Here is a 16,942-nt window from a genome sequence, read left to right as displayed (position 1 = left end):
GCTTACAGGGTCCATGGGTGTTTCCGAAGGAGTTTCGCTGGGTTATTTCGATTATTTCCGACTTGATAGATGCGATGCGTTTTCTAGGAGTCAAGTGATATTATGAAATATGTTAGCTATGGATAATTCAGGCTGTGTACAATTAATCCAACTATTCAAATCCATACGTTCTTGCGTAGCGTGATGTTAATTGGTATGGAGGTATACATAAAGAGAGCTGGAACCTTGTCGATGCCTTTCTAGACTTTCAGTAGGTAAATATATATAGATGCTGAGTGACATGAGTAAGATGAAGAGCTAGAATGCTTGTTTAAACTGTGGCACTCAAATTGTTCTATATTCTGTACATTTTATGCTCCTTGCTTTTGAGTCGTACATTGCATGATATATTAACATTATAGCTTGGCGAAGACACTGACCACGGCACCGCTCATATCAACCAGAGTGCTTTTATTCTGCAGCCAAGCCTCAATACCGCGACGACCGTTCTCCACGCCCAGACCACTCTTCTTCCAGCCACCGACGGCCATCTCAGCAGGGCTCTCGCCCCACGTGTTCACCCAGGTAATACCAGCCTGCAGCTGATCAATGACGCGGTGAGCCTGGTTCAAGTCCTTAGTGAAGACACCAGCAGCGAGACCAAGCTCGGTGGTGTTAGCGCGTTGCACGGCCTCCTCGACGGTGTCATAGTACAGGATGGACATAACGGGACCGAAGATCTCCTCCTTAACGATTCTCATGGAGTCATTGCAGTCGGTGAAGACGGTCGGCTGGACCCAGAAACCGGCCTGCAGGTCCTTGGGCAGCGAGGGCTTCTCGACACCACCACAGAGTAGGGTGGCGCGGTCAGACTCGATACCATGGCGAATGTATTCAACAACCTTGTCATAGTGGGCTTTGGAGCTGAGGGGACCGAAGTTGGTCTGCTCGTCAAAGAGCGGGCCAGCCCGCACATATTGGATCTTCTCGAGCAGGCTCTTCTCGAAAGCAGCCTTCATGGTACGTGGGACGAAGACCCGGGTGCCGTTGGTGCAGACCTGACCTGTGCTGTAGAAGTTGGCCATCATGGCACCATTCACGGCACTCTCCAGCTCAGCGTCTGGGCAAATAATCAGGGGGCTCTTGCCACCCAGCTCCATGGTCACGTATTTCATGCTGCCCGAGGCAGCGCCTGCGACCTTCATACCGGTTGCCACTTGGCCGGTGAAGGATACCTTGGCGATGAGTGGGTGGCCAGTCAGGTAGGCACCGACATCACCGGCACCGTTGATCACGTTGAAAACACCGTCGGGGAGGCCGGCCTCCGTGTAGATTTCTGCGAGGGTCTGACCATGAAGCGGGGTGTATTCGCTGGGTTTATAGACCATTGTGTTACCGGCGGCCAAACAGGCAGCGGATTTCCAGAGGGCACTAAGAAAATATCTAAGTCAGCTTCTGTTTCCCCTGTTGCAAACGCAGGAAGAACTTACATCTGGATGGGGTAGTTCCAAGCACCGATACCGGCACACACACCCAGAGGGGCCTTCTTAGTGTATACCCAGGCATCCTCGCGGAGCTGAGTAGTCTCGCCATTGAGACCACCGCCACCAATGAAGTTGGCATAGTACTCCAAAACATCGGCGCCAGTCGTGACGTCGACGGTGCTAGTCTCAGTAAAGGCCTTGCCGGAGTCCAAAGTCTCGATGCGTGCAATTTCATCGTTCCGTTCCCGTAGCAGGGCAGCGGCCTTGTGAAGAATTCGGGCACGAGCAATTAGCGGGGTCTGCGCCCACGAGGGGAATGCATGATCGGCAGCAGTGATAGCGGCATCGACGTCTGCGTTGGAGGCAATTTGAATGTCGGCCAACGGAGTTGCAGTGGCGGGATTGATAGTCTGGAATGACTTGCCGGAGGTCGCAGGTTGGGCCTTGCCGTTGTAATAGAGCTGACGAGGTGGGAAGGAAAGGGACATGATGATATGTTTGGATATGTATGAATAACCTAAGTACTCCGTAAGGTCCACGGGTATAATATGGGAATAAAAGATAAGAGATGTGATAGGGAATAATTCACACCGCCTAATTATTTCTCCGAAAAAAGAAAAAAAGAAAAAAGAAAATGGCTTATCTTTGGATTAAGTAAGACAAAAGTAAGATTAAGTAACTAAGTACCGGGTACCCCACTGCCACGCATAATCAATACGTAACAGCCAAGTACCAAGTACGCCATCCGGTCAGCGGCTGAAGGTGGCTGAAAGATGGCTGAAAGATGGCTGGACATATGTACTCCATACACCCCTTCTGCGCGGGGGTTAGCTTTTTAGCTTCAACTAGATTCCTGTACTTCTTCCTCCCTATGGCTCGAAAGTCCCCACCGGGAATTTCATACTGAGAAAGGCATATCTTAGCCCATGACCTCGGGAAGTCCGAAAACTTACGTACAATCTCTATCTACAGATATTCTTGAAACTAGTATCGGAAGGGGAATTCCTATCCTGGTCAGACCATCCTCTTTTCTCATATCATATCTGACTTTAGAATATACAGGTATGCCGATAAAGGATGACCGTTAAAGGTCGGACCTCATTATCCGCCCCATGGCTGACTTCTCTCCACTTCTTAGTGATCGCCACCACTCAGAGCCCCCAAAGGTTCGCCGAGTCTAACGGAAAAAAGAAAAAAAAAAGAAAAAAAAAGAGAAAAAGAGAATGAAGCTGGGTAATCGCTAGAGATTGGATCCAAAGCCTTTCTCCGATCAGACCACCTCCCCCTCCCCCCAAACAGCCTTCTTGAAATTTCTCTTTTAGAAAAAGGCGGTCCCTTCTTTCTCCAATCTTCTCCAACCCTCTCCAATCCTTTCTCCTCACCACATCGGACTTTATCTATTCCCCCCCGATATTCAATATGGCCACCACTAACGAGCTCCCCGCCCTCGATGTTAACAGCTACGACTACATTGTCGTTGGCGGCGGTACCGCCGGCTGTGTGATCGCGGCACGCCTGGCTGAGTACCTCCCTAACAAGCGGACTCTGGTCATTGAGGGAGGTCCCAGTGATTTCATGGATGACCGAGTTCTGAACCTGAAGGAATGGCTCAGTCTACTCGGAGGAGAGCTTGACTACGACTACGGTACCACCGAGCAGCCCATGGGTAAGACACTATTTCCCTCGAATCCTAAATAAGCTTGTGCTGACCATCCCCGCAGGTAACAGTAATATCCGTCACTCCCGCGCCAAGGTCCTGGGTGGTTGCTCTAGTCACAACACTCTCATCTCTTTCCGTCCCTTCGAGTATGATTGCCGCCAATGGGTGTCCAAGGGTTGCAAGGGCTGGGACTTCGAGACCTTCACCCGCATCATTGATAACCTGCGTAACACTATCCAACCGGTGCATGCCCGCCACCGTAACCAGCTATGCAAGGACTGGATCCAGGCCTGCTCTAGCGCCATGAACATCCCTGTCATTGAGAACTTCAACGATGACATCCGCAAGACCGGTGAGCTGACTGAGGGCGTTGGCTTCTTCAACATCTCCTACAACCCCGATGACGGTCGCCGCAGCAGTGCCAGTGTCGCCTACATTCACCCTATTCTCCGTGGTGATGAGAAGCGTCCTAACTTGACCATTCTCACCAACGCTTGGGTTAGCAAGGTTAATATTGAGGGTGATACTGTAACCGGCGTTGATGTTACTCTGCAGTCTGGTGTCAAGCACACCCTACGTGCCAAGAAGGAGACCGTTCTTTGTGCCGGAGCTGTCGACACCCCTCGCCTTATGATGCTCTCCGGTCTTGGTCCCCGTGAGCAGCTGTCCGCACTCGGCATTCCCGTTGTGAAGGATCTCCCCGGTGTTGGTGAGAACCTGCTGGACCACCCCGAGAGTATCATCATGTGGGAGCTCAACAGCCCCGTGGATCATAACATGACCACCATGGACTCTGACGCTGGTATCTTCTTGCGCCGCGAGCTACCTGACGCTGCTGGATTCGACGGCAAGATCGCCGACGTGATGATGCACTGCTACCAGATTCCGTTCACCCTGAACACCACTCGTCTCGGCTACGACGAGCCCGTGAACGCCTTCTGCATGACCCCCAACATTCCCCGCCCCCGCTCCCGCGGTCGTCTCTTCTTGACATCCGCCGACCCCTCCGTGAAGCCCTCGCTGGACTTCCGCTACTTCACTGACCCCGAGGGCTACGACGCTGCCACCATCGTGGCGGGTCTCAAGGCCGCTCGTGAGATTGCCAAGCAGTCTCCCTTCAAGGAATGGATCAAGCGCGAGGTTGCCCCCGGCCCCAAGTTGCAGACTGACGAGGAGCTGTCGGAGTACGGCCGTCGTGTCGCCCACACTGTGTACCACCCCGCTGGTACTACTAAGATGGGCAACGTTGCCACCGACCCCATGGCGGTTGTGGACCCCACCCTGAAGGTCCGCGGCCTGAAGGGCATTCGCATCGCCGATGCCGGCGTCTTCCCTGACATGCCTAGCATTAACCCTATGCTGACGGTCCTGACCATTGGTGAGCGTGCCGCCGAGCTGATTGCTGGCGAGGCCGGTTGGTCTCGCAACCAGCCCCGTCTGTAAAGCAGGCGCTTATTACGCGTCAAAGATCTGATATGCATGTAAAAGTTACTTCTTCATTTTGGGTCATCTTTTTTTGGTTTTATTATAGCATATGAGCGAGCGGCGCACAGCTCCGTCAGAGTTGCGGAGGATCGCCATTGAATGCGGGCATCTTTCCGAGTCTGGTACTCCCCAGCGTCTGCGAGACAGACCTGTATCTTTTATTTATCTGACACATATACAATCGATTTTGGATAAACTTGATATTCGAGAATAAAGGGGGTTCTTTTTTTCTTTTGAAACATTTGAAATTGGAAATCTAAACAAAACACTTCGAACTGAAGATGGAGCTGGTGCTATGACCATGCGCTTGCATTCTATGCTCAATGCAAAACCACAACCTCCAAACGCCTGTAACCAAGATGAAAGAGCTGTTGCACATATGACTGGAATAGCAGACTAAAGAACCCCGAAAAGAAACAGATCGCATCCAACATCGGAAACCTCATACCGCGAAAGTGGCAGCCTTGTCGGTATCATGGATCTTAGAACCCAGCTTCCACACCTGATCAACCGTCAAGGCTGGCCCAGTGAAGGGATCCTCACTCTCGCCTAACACGATAAGATCGGCATCAGCACCACTTTCCAACGACCCCTTCACACCCTCCAAGCCAAGCAGACGTGCCGGCGCCGCAGTGACAGCATTGATAGCCACAGCCGTCGACGCACCCGACCAACGACGGAAGTTGTTAACACACTCGATAAGGGTAGCTGATGACCCAGCAATCTTATCAGAGCCCTCAAGTGTCAACCGCGCACCGGTCTTGACAATTCGTTCCCCGTTCGTCCAGTCATAGACACCGTCAGGCAGACCACACAGACGCATCGCATCGGTAACCAAGATCAACCCATCCGGGTGCGCATTGTACGCGATCTTGATGGAAGTGGGATGCAAATGAATGCCGTCGGCGATAACACCGTAGAACGGCCTGCGCCGCTCACTCTGTCCCAGCAGACCGAAGACACCTGGATTGCGGTGGTAGAAGGGCCGCATGGCGTTAAATAGGTGGGTGATCATGCGGGCGCCCTTGTGTGTGGCTGCAACAGCCTGCTCGTAGGTTGCATCGGAGTGGCCGATTGAGTAGATGATGTTGCGCTTGGCGATTTCGGGAATGTGGGCCATCATGTTGCCGACTTCGGGAGCGGCTGTGATCATCTTGATTGGGCTGGCGCTGCCCATGTTGTCGGCGCCATAGCAGTAGATGAGGTCATCGAAAGTTTCCGCGGCGCGTAGCACTTCGGACTTGTGGATGCCGTTGCGGCCGGGACTGATGAAGGGGCCTTCGGCGTGTGCGCCTAGTGACTCAGCACCGTCTTGGGGCGTATGGGTTCCTGCGGTTGGTCCGAGAGAGGGGAGGACCTAAAAGCATAAAGATTAATATCCTTTATCTGTTATTTTTTTGGAGGGAAGTTCAAGTTATTTAGAGCGGCACTTGACGATTTGCTTACCTTCCAGTATACCTCGGGGGTAGAGCTCACGAGCGTCGGCAGGTAGGAAGTGACACCGGTTCGGGCCAATCCACGGTTCACCATGCGCAAACCCTCATCGTATTTCTCCTTGGTCTCACAGGGCACGGAGAAATCAAAGCCATGAGCACCATTCAACTGGACATCGATCATACCTGGGGCAATGATACGGCCGCCGAGGTCGATGATTTCGTCGGGAGACAGGTGCAATCCATAGAAAGCCTCTTGATCCTTCAGGATCTTTCCAGTCAAAGAGTCAATCCAGAGATCTTGTTCGACCAAGTTCAAGCCACACACCAGGCGGCAGTTGGTGAACTTGGTAATGCGCGGGGTAGAAGTCTTGCCCGGCATTTTAGGGGGAAATGGTTATCAGATTGGAAGAAAACAGACCGAAGAAGAGGGGAGAACCCAAGAAGATAAAAGATCCAGGCACAATGATGTAACAGTAGACTGTGTGACATTCGGCATGCCGATGTGGTATATAATATAGATACTGTTTTATACTATATAGTTGTATTAGGATGTATTAGGATGTATTGATATTGTATTTTATAGAATTCCATACAGGTTGAATACCCCCGTAAATAACAGAACCCGTGACAATACCCGTATCAAAATGTCCCCCGCATGCGACATACCCGCATGCGGGTTTCTTCAAATGCAACATCTCTTTCTCCGTCGCATTGCAAGTGGAACATCTCTCCCCCATTGTATAATATGACTCTTCTTCGGTTCCCCTCCTCTGGATGATGACTCTATCTTTTTCTTGTTCCCCAATCAATTGATATCGGCTATGTACTTGTATGTCGCATTGGAAAAAAAAAATATGGATCCCCAAGATAAGCCAATGTCACTCGGTTATATTAGTTTGTCTACTAAAAAGCCTTAGCTTCGTCCTAAAAAAAAGAAAAGAAACCCGAATCCTTCCTATTTCAGAACCTTGGCAAAGAGATCAATCTACATTCTTCACCATTCTTCAGGTTGTTTTTTTCACGTGGAGAACATTCCTGGAGCCCCTTGGCTCGCTTGTTGATTTCTACTATTTTTCTTTTCTTTTCTTTTTTTTTTTCCCTCGGCCCCTGTAGATCTTGTTTCTCACAACCATGACCGAGCCAGAGAAACAAGAAAAAGAGAAGCAGACGGAGAGGCCAACAGAACAAGATGCGTCGATGTCTGCCTCTATGTCTACTCCGCAGGACCCAGAGTCAGGTGTGGTGGACCAAGCGGTAATAGGCCCCGCATGGATGTACAAGCCACTATTCAAGATTGGCAAATGGGAGGCTCCTTACTTTGCCTCACCAGAGATGCAATTGTATCTGGTGTCAATTGTCTGCTTTTTATGTCCCGGAATGTTCAACGCCGTCAGCGGTCTCGGTGGTGGCGGTCAAATTGACACCCATGATGTGAACAACGCCAACACTGCACTATACAGTACCTTCGCAGTAGTCGGTTTCTTCGCCGGCTCCATTGCCAATCGCATTGGTCTGCGGCTTACCCTCTCCCTGGGTGGGCTCGGATACTTCCTCTACGTGGCCTCGCTCCTCTCGTACAATATCAATCAAAATGCGGGCTTCCTAATTTTCGCCGGAGCTCTGCTCGGTGTCTGTGCTGGTCTGCTGTGGTGTGCTCAGGGTGCGGTCATGTTGAGTTATCCACATGAACACGAGAAGGGAAAGTACATTGCTATATTCTGGGTGATTTTTAACTTGGGTGGTGTCATTGGTAGCTTGGTATGTTTATTTTGCACACTTTGAATCCCCCCAAACAACAATATACTGATTTCAACAGGTCCCTCTCGGCCAAAACATGCACTCGACTGCCGGCAACGTCAACAATGGCACCTACATTGCCTTCCTTGTTCTAATGGCTATTGGATCCGTCCTCTGCTGGTGTCTCGTCGATTGCAAGCACGTCCAGCGCAAGGACGGCTCGCGCGTTATTGTGATCAAAAACCCAACCTGGAAGTCCGAGTTTTTGGGTCTTTGGGAGACACTGATTCACGATTCGTACATTGTCCTGATGTTCCCAATGTTCCTGGCCAGCAACTGGTTCTACGCATACCACTTCAATGCAGTCAACCTCGCCTATTTCAATGTTCGCACTCGAGCCCTGAATAGTCTTCTGTACTGGTTGATGCAGATGGTGGGCGCATTCGTTTTTGGCAAGTTGTTGGATTTGAAGGGCCTCTCGCGTCCGTGGCGCGCCAAGCTGAATTTTGGAGTTCTGCTCGCTATCACCATGGGCATCTGGGGTGGAGGATATGCATTCCAGAAGCGCTATACCCGGGAAACCAAGGGTCTCGACACGGATTTTACCGACAGGAGCTACATCGGACCCATGTTCCTGTACATGTTCTACGGATTCTACGACGCTGCTTTCCAGACCTGCACTTATTGGTACATGGGTTCTCTCTCCAATAACAGCCGCAAGTTGGCCAACTTTGCTGGTTTCTACAAGGGCATCCAGTCTGCTGGCGCTGCCGGAATGTGGAGGTAAGCAGCCCCTGCTCTCTTCTTCTTCTCTCTACCCTTCCCGTAACTGACAACCGTTTCAGCCTGGATGCAAAGGAGACCGCATACATGACCGAATTTGCCTCGTGCTGGGGGATGCTGGTCGGTAGTATGCTTGTTGCCTCACCTGTGATTTTCTTCAAGGTCAAGGACAGCACTGCCGTCGAGGATGATCTGCGATTCTCCGATGAAACCGCCGCCGAAGTCTTGGGCCACACCAATGAAATGTCTGAGATGGATAAGCCTCATACAGAAACCCACACTCCTACCGAGACTCTCCGCGACTCCCACGAGGAGACTACTACCAAATAATGAATTATCAGCGAGGGATTCAACAATCCCCACCGACGATATGTACCACCACGCCGTCAATATTTCATTTAATCACCTTCTTTATTCTCACTACATTGTGATGAAATACCTGCATTTACGAGGCGTGTCCCTTCTTTATACTCGCGAAAATCCTGGGCCACAACTGTGCTACGGGTCATGAGGATCATATCCAACGAATACTTAATGTCAGTCAATTCCGTTTTCTATCAATGATTTTGTACATTATCTAGGGTGGCTCTGCTTTCTGGACTCCAGGGGCCCTCATTCGGGGTATACTTTAGATCTGCTATGGTTATGGGGGTAGTTGTTTATATCTAAATGCGTACATAACATAATGTCTTAACCCACAATGCTATTGAATATCATCAATATCCAATCAGGTCCACCGGTGGACCTCTCTCAAAATAACTCACCAAACCTAGAAGCTTTCGTAGCCGTAGGCAACGGCACCGAAGACTGGGTATGAGTCGCCGACTCGGGCCCAGTCGAGCCAGAGTTCTGCTTCAACTTCTTCTCTCCCTTGGGCAATTCCCACCCATTCAGCGTACGATTAAACAGCTGCAACGCAGCCTCTGGCTGATAGTACGGCACCTCATGACCAGCCTCATAGACACGGGTAAAAGAGAAATTACCATATTCCCTCGTCTCACCATACTCAACACCATCGACGAGGAAGGGCGCATATCCCGCCTTCTGGAACTGCTTGCTGTGCTTGTACTTTGCCGCGAGGGAGATGGCCTCGCCGCCGAACCAGTTGCAGATGTAATCTGCGTCGCCGTAGATGAGAGCGACACGGACGGGGCGAGAGAGGATGTCTTCCAGGTCCTCGAGGAAGTTGGGCCAGACGAAGTCGCCAGTTTGTTGGAAGGCAAAGTAGACTTCGTCATTGGATTGCGTGTAATTTACGTCGACACCCAGGGCGTTCATTACCGAGTCTTTAGCGAGGTAGTTTGCGTAGTAGCTTTCTGGGGTTGGGTCGTCGCTCGGATGGCGGATATCGTAGGTACCTCGGCCGCTGAAGACATAGTAGGGGCCCTCTGAGTTGGTGATATTTGTTAGTTATTTTGTTATTTTGTTAGATGGGTAGATGGGTAGATGGGTACAGTCTACATACCAACATTGTCCCGGCACATGTTGGCTGCCTCGGCGCAAAGTGCGAGGTCAGATACTGAGGTACGGTTTGTAAGCTTGCAGGTTGCGATCTGGTCCTGGCAGCCGTTTGGCATTTCATTGGCGAATTTCATGTAGTTGTAAACTGTCTCATTGATCTATATTCTTTGTCAGTGTGAAACTATATCATGGTGCCTTTGAAGACTTACAGCCTTGATGCCATAGGTGTTGCTCACGGCAAATTCAGGGTAGTGCTTGGCTTGAATTCCTTCATCGATGATGCCATTGATGATACCTAAGGTATTGAAGTCGAGTTGAATCCCATCCTTGGTGCCGTTGGCAATTTTGAGGTTCTCTTCATAGAAGTGATCGAAGAACTGCCAGTGTTAGCACTTTAGTGAATGAAATACGAATTAGACAGGCTATTTTCTTACGGCAGGGCCATAGTGTCTGAAAGAAGTCAGTAATGATACATCAACGGGGATTTCAAAGGCGGAGTGAACTCACCCTCCATAGCTTTCGGTCCACAAATTAAAGCTCTTCGACTTGATCTTCGAGTCCAGCTTGGGGAGACCACCTAGGAATCCCTGCAGAACTTCCCAGGTAGCTTTGGCAGCGAGTACAGTTGTATCAATTGCAGTGGCATTGATGACTGGGTAGCGACCGTCAATGCCTGCAAAGGACGGGTCTTCATATGAACCGGTGATAGGGTTGAGGGTACCGGCCGCTTTCTCGGCGTAGGAGAAACCTGTGGTTATTTTAGTTAAATGTTTGGAAAGGGAAAAGAGAATAGAAAGCTATCCATACCAACACCCAGTGGCTGAGAGAGGAATAGCATATTTGAGACCTCATTCCACGAGTTCTTGTTGATATAAGATTCATTATTCTTGTTGACACCGCAGGGACCCAATTCCTCGAACAATCCAATCAAAGAGTCACTGCCCGGTCCACCATTTAACCACAAGGTGATTGGGGCATTTTCGGGGTCATGGCGAGCCTCGAAGAACCAGAAGAAAGTGTGTTCTGTCGGTGAGAGGTCCACATAACCCGCATAAGAGTTCACACCAGGAGTAGTTTCACAAACGCCCTCTTTGCCAGGTTCCTTATAGCGAATAGTAACATTATTAGCCGTCTTGATAGTTTTGACGCCTGTTGGGTGCTCGGGTAGCTGGCGACGGAAGAGGGCCTCCAAGCGCTCTAAGCCATCGTCCGATGGCACTGCGAGCGCCACTACAGCTGGCAGGAATGGAATCCAGTGGGAGACACGCATAATGGGCTATTCGCTGTTACAAGTACGGATTACAGGGGGGCTTGTGGGGATACTTATAGTCCTAGAAGAGGGGAAATAAGCTGGTAATCGTACGGAGTACATGATAAGGTGTTCACGCAATCCATGATTGGGGAAAAAAAAAAAGGTCGGTGAAATGTAAACCGGGGTGTTAATTGATCTCCGTGGGAGCTCCGGGGAAGGTAGGATGTCCCTTTGGAGGGGAAAAGAGTCAAAGGTCCACTAAGAGTTCTTGGAAGTTCTTGGAAGTTCAGTCATTTGACTGAATTGGGCGATAGGAAAAGATCGACAGCGCTAGATTGTACCTGGGAAGCCGTGTCTCTCTAATTGCAACCAAAAAAAACAACAACGATCTCCATTGGCTGCCAAGAGCTATAGGCTGCAAAGAGACAAGGATGTCCCCTTCCGCAAAGAAAATCATTATGGCGTGCTATGTTTATATGTTTACTCTGTGGAAGTTGAATATTGTACGGAGTATGCTATCCATACATGTTTTATATATGTGTGTTAATAGCGTTATATAAAGGTGACATCGCCTGCACTCCAAGTAATAGGAATACGCCTCGAGCACCAGGTATAGGGTTCCTGTAGTAGTGAAAACGTTATGGCAACAGTCAATTCATCCCTGTGCTCTTGCTCCATGCGACAGCAATTATAGGCAATACTAGTCAACAGAGGGCCACACTGTGTATTGTAGTCAGAATAAGGGATGTGTATATAGCTTGGCTTCATCACTAGCGAACTTGCGGCTGTCACAGCCAAGGTGAAATCAAATGCCAAGGCACATTACCCCAAAACCATGCCTTGAGGGCAAAACAGGTCAGTCGATAGACTTGGAAGGGATTAGATTGTAAATTCGATGAACTTAGACACTCATCTGACGTGGTAACTGCCAGGCCTTTAAAGAAAAAGTGTAATCCATGCAAAACACGAAAGAACAGAGAAGAGAGAAAGAGCAGAAGTGGAGGTATAACCTTTGAGGGTAAATTGAGCAAACCAATCAAACAACTTAGATGACGAAACGAGCAAACACAGCAAACACAGTAAACACAGTAAACACAGTAAACACAGTAAACACAGTAAACACAGCTGAAACACTACGATGTATATTTGTAGTGATCGTATGGAACTCACAATATCCACCTGGGCATGGATATAATCTGTAGGCATATGAAGTATAAGCTCACTGCATAGAAGCCTGAGGCACTTGAAAGTCCTAACAATCGTATTATAGTTATCGGCTTCTACAATGGACTTCTAGACTTGCCGATCGCACTACTCCGCATATCATTTCCTATTTCCCTCTTTCTCATTAAGTACTAAAAAAGACTAGGAGGGTAAGGCGATCACGAACTGCCCTAATGTCAGGCCACATCATATACTTGCCAAGTCTCGTATTTGCCACGTTTCAGACTTCTAATATTCGAAAGATGTCTCTATATTATCCATAGATATATACATGGAGAGTCCAGTAAAGGAGAATATACCCGGAACTAATCCCGGAACAACTATTGATCCGAAATTAAGTGCCGTGGTCTCAGACTCGATCGTCTCAGTCCAGGTCTGATTGGATTCATTTCCACGATGCATGGATGGATGATTATTGGCTGATTGGGTGTGTCAAAGTGGGAATAAGTGGAAATATGCCGAACAAAAGATGTCGACTCCCCCCTGGCTACACGATACACGTAATAACAGCCCCATAATAAAGACAAAGACCAAAAAAGATTGAAATTAGTAGTCATTTCCACTGGCGTCTTCTCCGATATTTTTTGTTGAAAGGNCCCCCCCCCCCCCCCCCCCTGTTTATATGCCTGGAGACAGTTTCACCAGTGAAACACAACTTAGGACAGAGATCAGAGTATTCAGAACATTCAGAGTAAGTCAGATCCACTTCTATTGATTCCCTCTATCTCTCTGATCCGATATAAAGTAATACCTTGCATGATTCCCGACACCAGCCATCTTCAGTCCAGCCCATCTTCACCATGACTAAGGCCACTTTGAGCTGGTTGCAATTGTGATTTTTTTATAAATGGATAGGGCCAAAAAACATATTGTCTAATTTGCAACTTGGAAGTTCTTATATCTAAAGGGTGCAATCTCAACTTTGGAGATCGTATACTTGGGATATCGAACCGTGCGCGTGTGATATATCACAATGGAGTTTACCGAGACTCCCGTTCACACGCCCGAGGATCTCGTAAATAAGCAATCAGTCACCCAAAGAACATCCACTCCTTACCCATCTCATCCCATCCCCCAGCTCCAGGGCCCGTTTGAAGAATCAATCGTGGAAACGACCGATGGTTCAGCAACTAAATGGGTGGTTGATATTGACGCACAAACACGGCGGCGCGATCTGTTAGAGAATGATGAATATGAGCGGCTCTGTGGGCGAAAATGGCGCCAAAGGGCCTCTGAAAAGTGGGAACTCGATACCTTGTCAAGTATATGATCAAATTGAACTAACCCCACCATACAGATATCATCCGTTTTGGAAATTGGTTTCCCAAATGGTCTTCGGAGTTCACCTCCTAGCCAAGAGCCTGGCAAAATCCGAAGCCTCAGTTATGAAGATTCTACAGAAACATGTCAATGAGTTGGATGGCTTTTTGGAAAGGACCACCGAAGACTTTTTGATCGTCCGACTAGATGTTCGCACTCGAATTCAGTATCTCAGTCTACCACTGGGAAACCTCGATGTTTTCGATGAGATGCTGGGAGACCGGAATTTCCGACTATCAGTTGTGTCCTATAATGATCAGATTGAACATTCCATTGACAGATTCACCCTTGCTATCACAGACTCTCTCAAAGACCTACAAAAGGCAAAGGAGGCCTTGGGTGCACTGTGGTTCTACTTCCGCAAACTTACAGACGAGGGTTGCTTCAAGTCCGAGAGCCTCAGAGACTTTCATCAGGCCATGGTGGACAATATGGAGGGCTGGATTGTCGCCCTCTCAAAACTTCGTCGACGGGGCACTGCTCTTCAGAAGGCCTTGACTCAACTTGGCTTAGCGACTACTGAAATGCAACGACGGGTGGGGATAGCGAGTAGAAAGGATGTGGTGAGTTCATAGGCCTTGATTCATTTTCATTTTCATTTTCATTTTCGCTTTCAATTTCAAAAATAGCGCTAACTATCACAGCGATCGTTTATTAAATATACCAGCAAGATTGCAGATCGAAACAAGTCAGTCAAACAAAGACTCTTTGATAGAGCACGGCCGGTATCAGAAAAACCTCTTCCGCACGATCCATTATCAAGGCCAAAGAGGACACCAACGGCTTCCAAGCAGTTTGAGAGCCCTCCTGCGACAGCTAAACACCAACCCGACACCCCTGCGGGCCAATGCACCCCGAGCGATGGCATTCGGCACAGGATTATGAGTCGGGCCAGATCATGCAGTGCTCTTATAGCAGAAGCCGGCGCAGGCGCCAGCAACGAACCACCACCGCCCGTTCCATCGACATCCGGAAGGCTCAAACGCAAGCTCTCCAAGCCTTTCCTACCCAAACGATCTGCTAGCGAGAAAATCGACTTGGCCCAAGCTCGACCGAAAACCGCACCTTCAGAACCCTCACGACTCTCACGCAACATCTCTATAGAGCAACTCCGGGCATTCTGCACCACCCCACGCCCTCGAACCGGACAATCCACAGTCAAATCACCCACACAAGCACGACAAGAGGCCCACAACCAACTTACAAGTGGCCGAGAGACCATGAAGGACCAGATATCCCAGTTTCTCAAGACGGACCGCGTAGTCGAAGCCTGGGATAGCGTATCCAAGAATGCGTGCTGTACACTCCCGATCGCCAAGGCGAGAGACTGGCCCAGCAGCATTTTCCGAACCAAGTCTTCTACTCCCTTCGAAAACAAGGGCAACACAAGCCTCTCCAGGCTGGACCTGGAGAGGCAGATGTCCTGGGTACAGGAGACATTCGACGTATTGCCTACATATTCGTTCAAAACAAAACCTGACATGTCACCCCGGATCCATGTTCTCTCGGTACAGACGGCCCACGAGGACGCTAATGGGGTGGCTGAGAGAGAAACGAGTTTGGATTTGAAAAGTGAAGTCGGGTCGAGTATCACCGCACTGCCGACTGTGCCGCCATCCGTTCCACCGGTTAGTTAATAAGAGGGATTTATTGATTCATGATTGCTGATTTTAGTCAACAGATTGCAATGGAGCATCGGTCTAGATTGATCGACTGTGCTTAAGCTTGAAGAAGTACCTATGAAAGTGTAGTACATCATCAGTTAGGGGTGTAATAAAGATATCGAATTATATGAGAATCAAAGTGAATACGCACTGTGCGTATTGATATAGTGTTTAATATAAGAATAATACTATATCTACGGAGTACTATGTTGTATGTACTATGTAGGTCGTATACTCCGTACTCTCCCGAGGTACTCGTATAGCCTCCGTCAGCCCTGCGCCCCAACTGCGCCACCCCAGCCCATTTTTGTATTGGAATTTGTTCGTTTTCGTTTTCGTTTTCTTCTGCTTCTTCTGCTTCTTCTGCTTCTTCTTTTATAACAGATATTCCTTCTACTCTTTGTAGTAATTTTCTTTATTCTACATTTTCTTGATTAAGTATCAAGTACTGGTACCGACACCACCATACAAAATAAGGTGGCCAAACAAGTCACAGTACCTTCCTTCCCGAAACTGCAGCCTAAAGTGCCAAGGACCCACCGCTCTCACCAGCCCCCCATTGACGTCGACCATCTCACATCCTCCGGGATAACATTCTTCTCTCTCTGATTTCGAATTCTTCACTTTATCTCTTCCGTTCTGCAAATAATTAATCATGCCAGTCATACACCCTCGATACTGGTGAGTACTATAACAACCCGTCAAGAGACCATATCACTGATCCCTCACAGCTCTAGTTACTATGGAGGTGATGATTGCTATTCCACCTGGGATTCTTGGGGTCGCTGGGTAGCGTTCGCCGTGATCGTTGGGGTAGCCTTCCTGCTTTTCTTCAGTTTTGCGTGAGTATCACTCCGTTCTCTTCCACGCGATGTCTCCCGATCCTAACAAGCCTTGTTCCAGATGCTTCAACGCACGCCGCCGCCGAACCCATGGCCAGCGCCCTCTCACAGGAACTGGATGGATGGCTCCTCCTCCGGGACCTCCTCCGCCAAATCAACCCATATACCAACAACCTCCCTACGGCGATCCTTACTACCAGCAAAATGCGCCCCCACAATACAGCCCCAACCCTCAGCACCATGGCTACTTTGGTGCGCAAAGCGCACCACCACAGCAGCAAGGCATTGAGTTACAGCAGCCTCCGAATGCGTACGGTGCCCATGGATATGCGCCGCCTGCTGGCCCGCCGCCCAACGGCAACAAGGACTAAACTCTGCGCATCTTTCCAAAGCTTAATGAACATGGCTTTGAACATCTTCCGATATTGCATGTCTCTCGATAAATATGCCGGAAGTTAATGGTTTATGGCGTTGTTAACTGCGAAACACGGACGTCTTTTTTTGATTTGATCTTTGATCGTATACCCGCATGGGTGGATGTTATCTTTTTTTCTCTTTCTCTTTTACTACTTAATGCTTTCTCATGTCTTTCATGTCACATTTAACTGAAGTTCA

General features: G+C 49.0%; 7 protein-coding genes across 7 annotated transcripts; 4 read left to right on the top strand and 3 right to left on the bottom strand.

The window, feature by feature from the left end:
• Positions 1-395: 395 nt before the first annotated feature.
• PEX2_084420 (betaine-aldehyde dehydrogenase) lies at positions 396-1,951 on the bottom strand (the record flags this gene model as incomplete). The annotated part of the gene is made up of 2 exons (XM_016745712.1): positions 396-1,410; positions 1,470-1,951. 2 exons carry the CDS (start codon positions 1,949-1,951, stop codon positions 396-398), a joined length of 1,497 nt encoding a protein of 498 aa, XP_016595444.1.
• A 931-nt stretch (positions 1,952-2,882) lies between these two features.
• PEX2_084410 (GMC family oxidoreductase) lies at positions 2,883-4,566 on the top strand (the record flags this gene model as incomplete). The annotated part of the gene is made up of 2 exons (XM_016745711.1): positions 2,883-3,129; positions 3,185-4,566. 2 exons carry the CDS (start codon positions 2,883-2,885, stop codon positions 4,564-4,566), a joined length of 1,629 nt encoding a protein of 542 aa, XP_016595443.1.
• A 484-nt stretch (positions 4,567-5,050) lies between these two features.
• PEX2_084400 (N-acetylglucosamine-6-phosphate deacetylase) lies at positions 5,051-6,423 on the bottom strand (the record flags this gene model as incomplete). Its single annotated transcript, XM_016745710.1, has 2 exons — positions 5,051-5,965; positions 6,055-6,423. The coding sequence occupies 2 exons, from the start codon at positions 6,421-6,423 to the stop codon at positions 5,051-5,053; spliced, it is 1,284 nt and encodes a 427-aa protein (XP_016595442.1).
• A 752-nt stretch (positions 6,424-7,175) lies between these two features.
• Positions 7,176-8,894, top strand: PEX2_084390 (unc-93 family MFS transporter; the record flags this gene model as incomplete). Its single annotated transcript, XM_016745709.1, has 3 exons — positions 7,176-7,802; positions 7,861-8,564; positions 8,627-8,894. The coding sequence occupies 3 exons, from the start codon at positions 7,176-7,178 to the stop codon at positions 8,892-8,894; spliced, it is 1,599 nt and encodes a 532-aa protein (XP_016595441.1).
• A 420-nt stretch (positions 8,895-9,314) lies between these two features.
• On the bottom strand, positions 9,315-11,295 carry PEX2_084380 (Peptidase S10, serine carboxypeptidase; the record flags this gene model as incomplete). Its single annotated transcript, XM_016745708.1, has 6 exons — positions 9,315-9,952; positions 10,030-10,183; positions 10,235-10,402; positions 10,460-10,475; positions 10,533-10,773; positions 10,833-11,295. The coding sequence occupies 6 exons, from the start codon at positions 11,293-11,295 to the stop codon at positions 9,315-9,317; spliced, it is 1,680 nt and encodes a 559-aa protein (XP_016595440.1).
• Positions 11,296-13,474: 2,179 nt separating this feature from the next.
• Positions 13,475-15,544, top strand: PEX2_084370 (uncharacterized protein; the record flags this gene model as incomplete). Its single annotated transcript, XM_016745707.1, has 4 exons — positions 13,475-13,740; positions 13,799-14,384; positions 14,466-15,449; positions 15,503-15,544. 4 exons carry the CDS (start codon positions 13,475-13,477, stop codon positions 15,542-15,544), a joined length of 1,878 nt encoding a protein of 625 aa, XP_016595439.1.
• Positions 15,545-16,140: 596 nt separating this feature from the next.
• PEX2_084360 (resistance to Congo red protein) lies at positions 16,141-16,698 on the top strand (the record flags this gene model as incomplete). Its single annotated transcript, XM_016745706.1, has 3 exons — positions 16,141-16,166; positions 16,217-16,327; positions 16,389-16,698. 3 exons carry the CDS (start codon positions 16,141-16,143, stop codon positions 16,696-16,698), a joined length of 447 nt encoding a protein of 148 aa, XP_016595438.1.
• Positions 16,699-16,942: the final 244 nt, after the last annotated feature.

Source organism: Penicillium expansum, assembly GCF_000769745.1.
Source record: "Penicillium expansum strain MD-8 chromosome Unknown contig277, whole genome shotgun sequence".
Taxonomy (NCBI): Eukaryota; Fungi; Ascomycota; class Eurotiomycetes; order Eurotiales; family Aspergillaceae; genus Penicillium; species Penicillium expansum.
The sequence above is the reverse complement of the archived record's forward strand: the minus strand, read 5'-3'. Positions and strand labels throughout refer to the sequence as shown.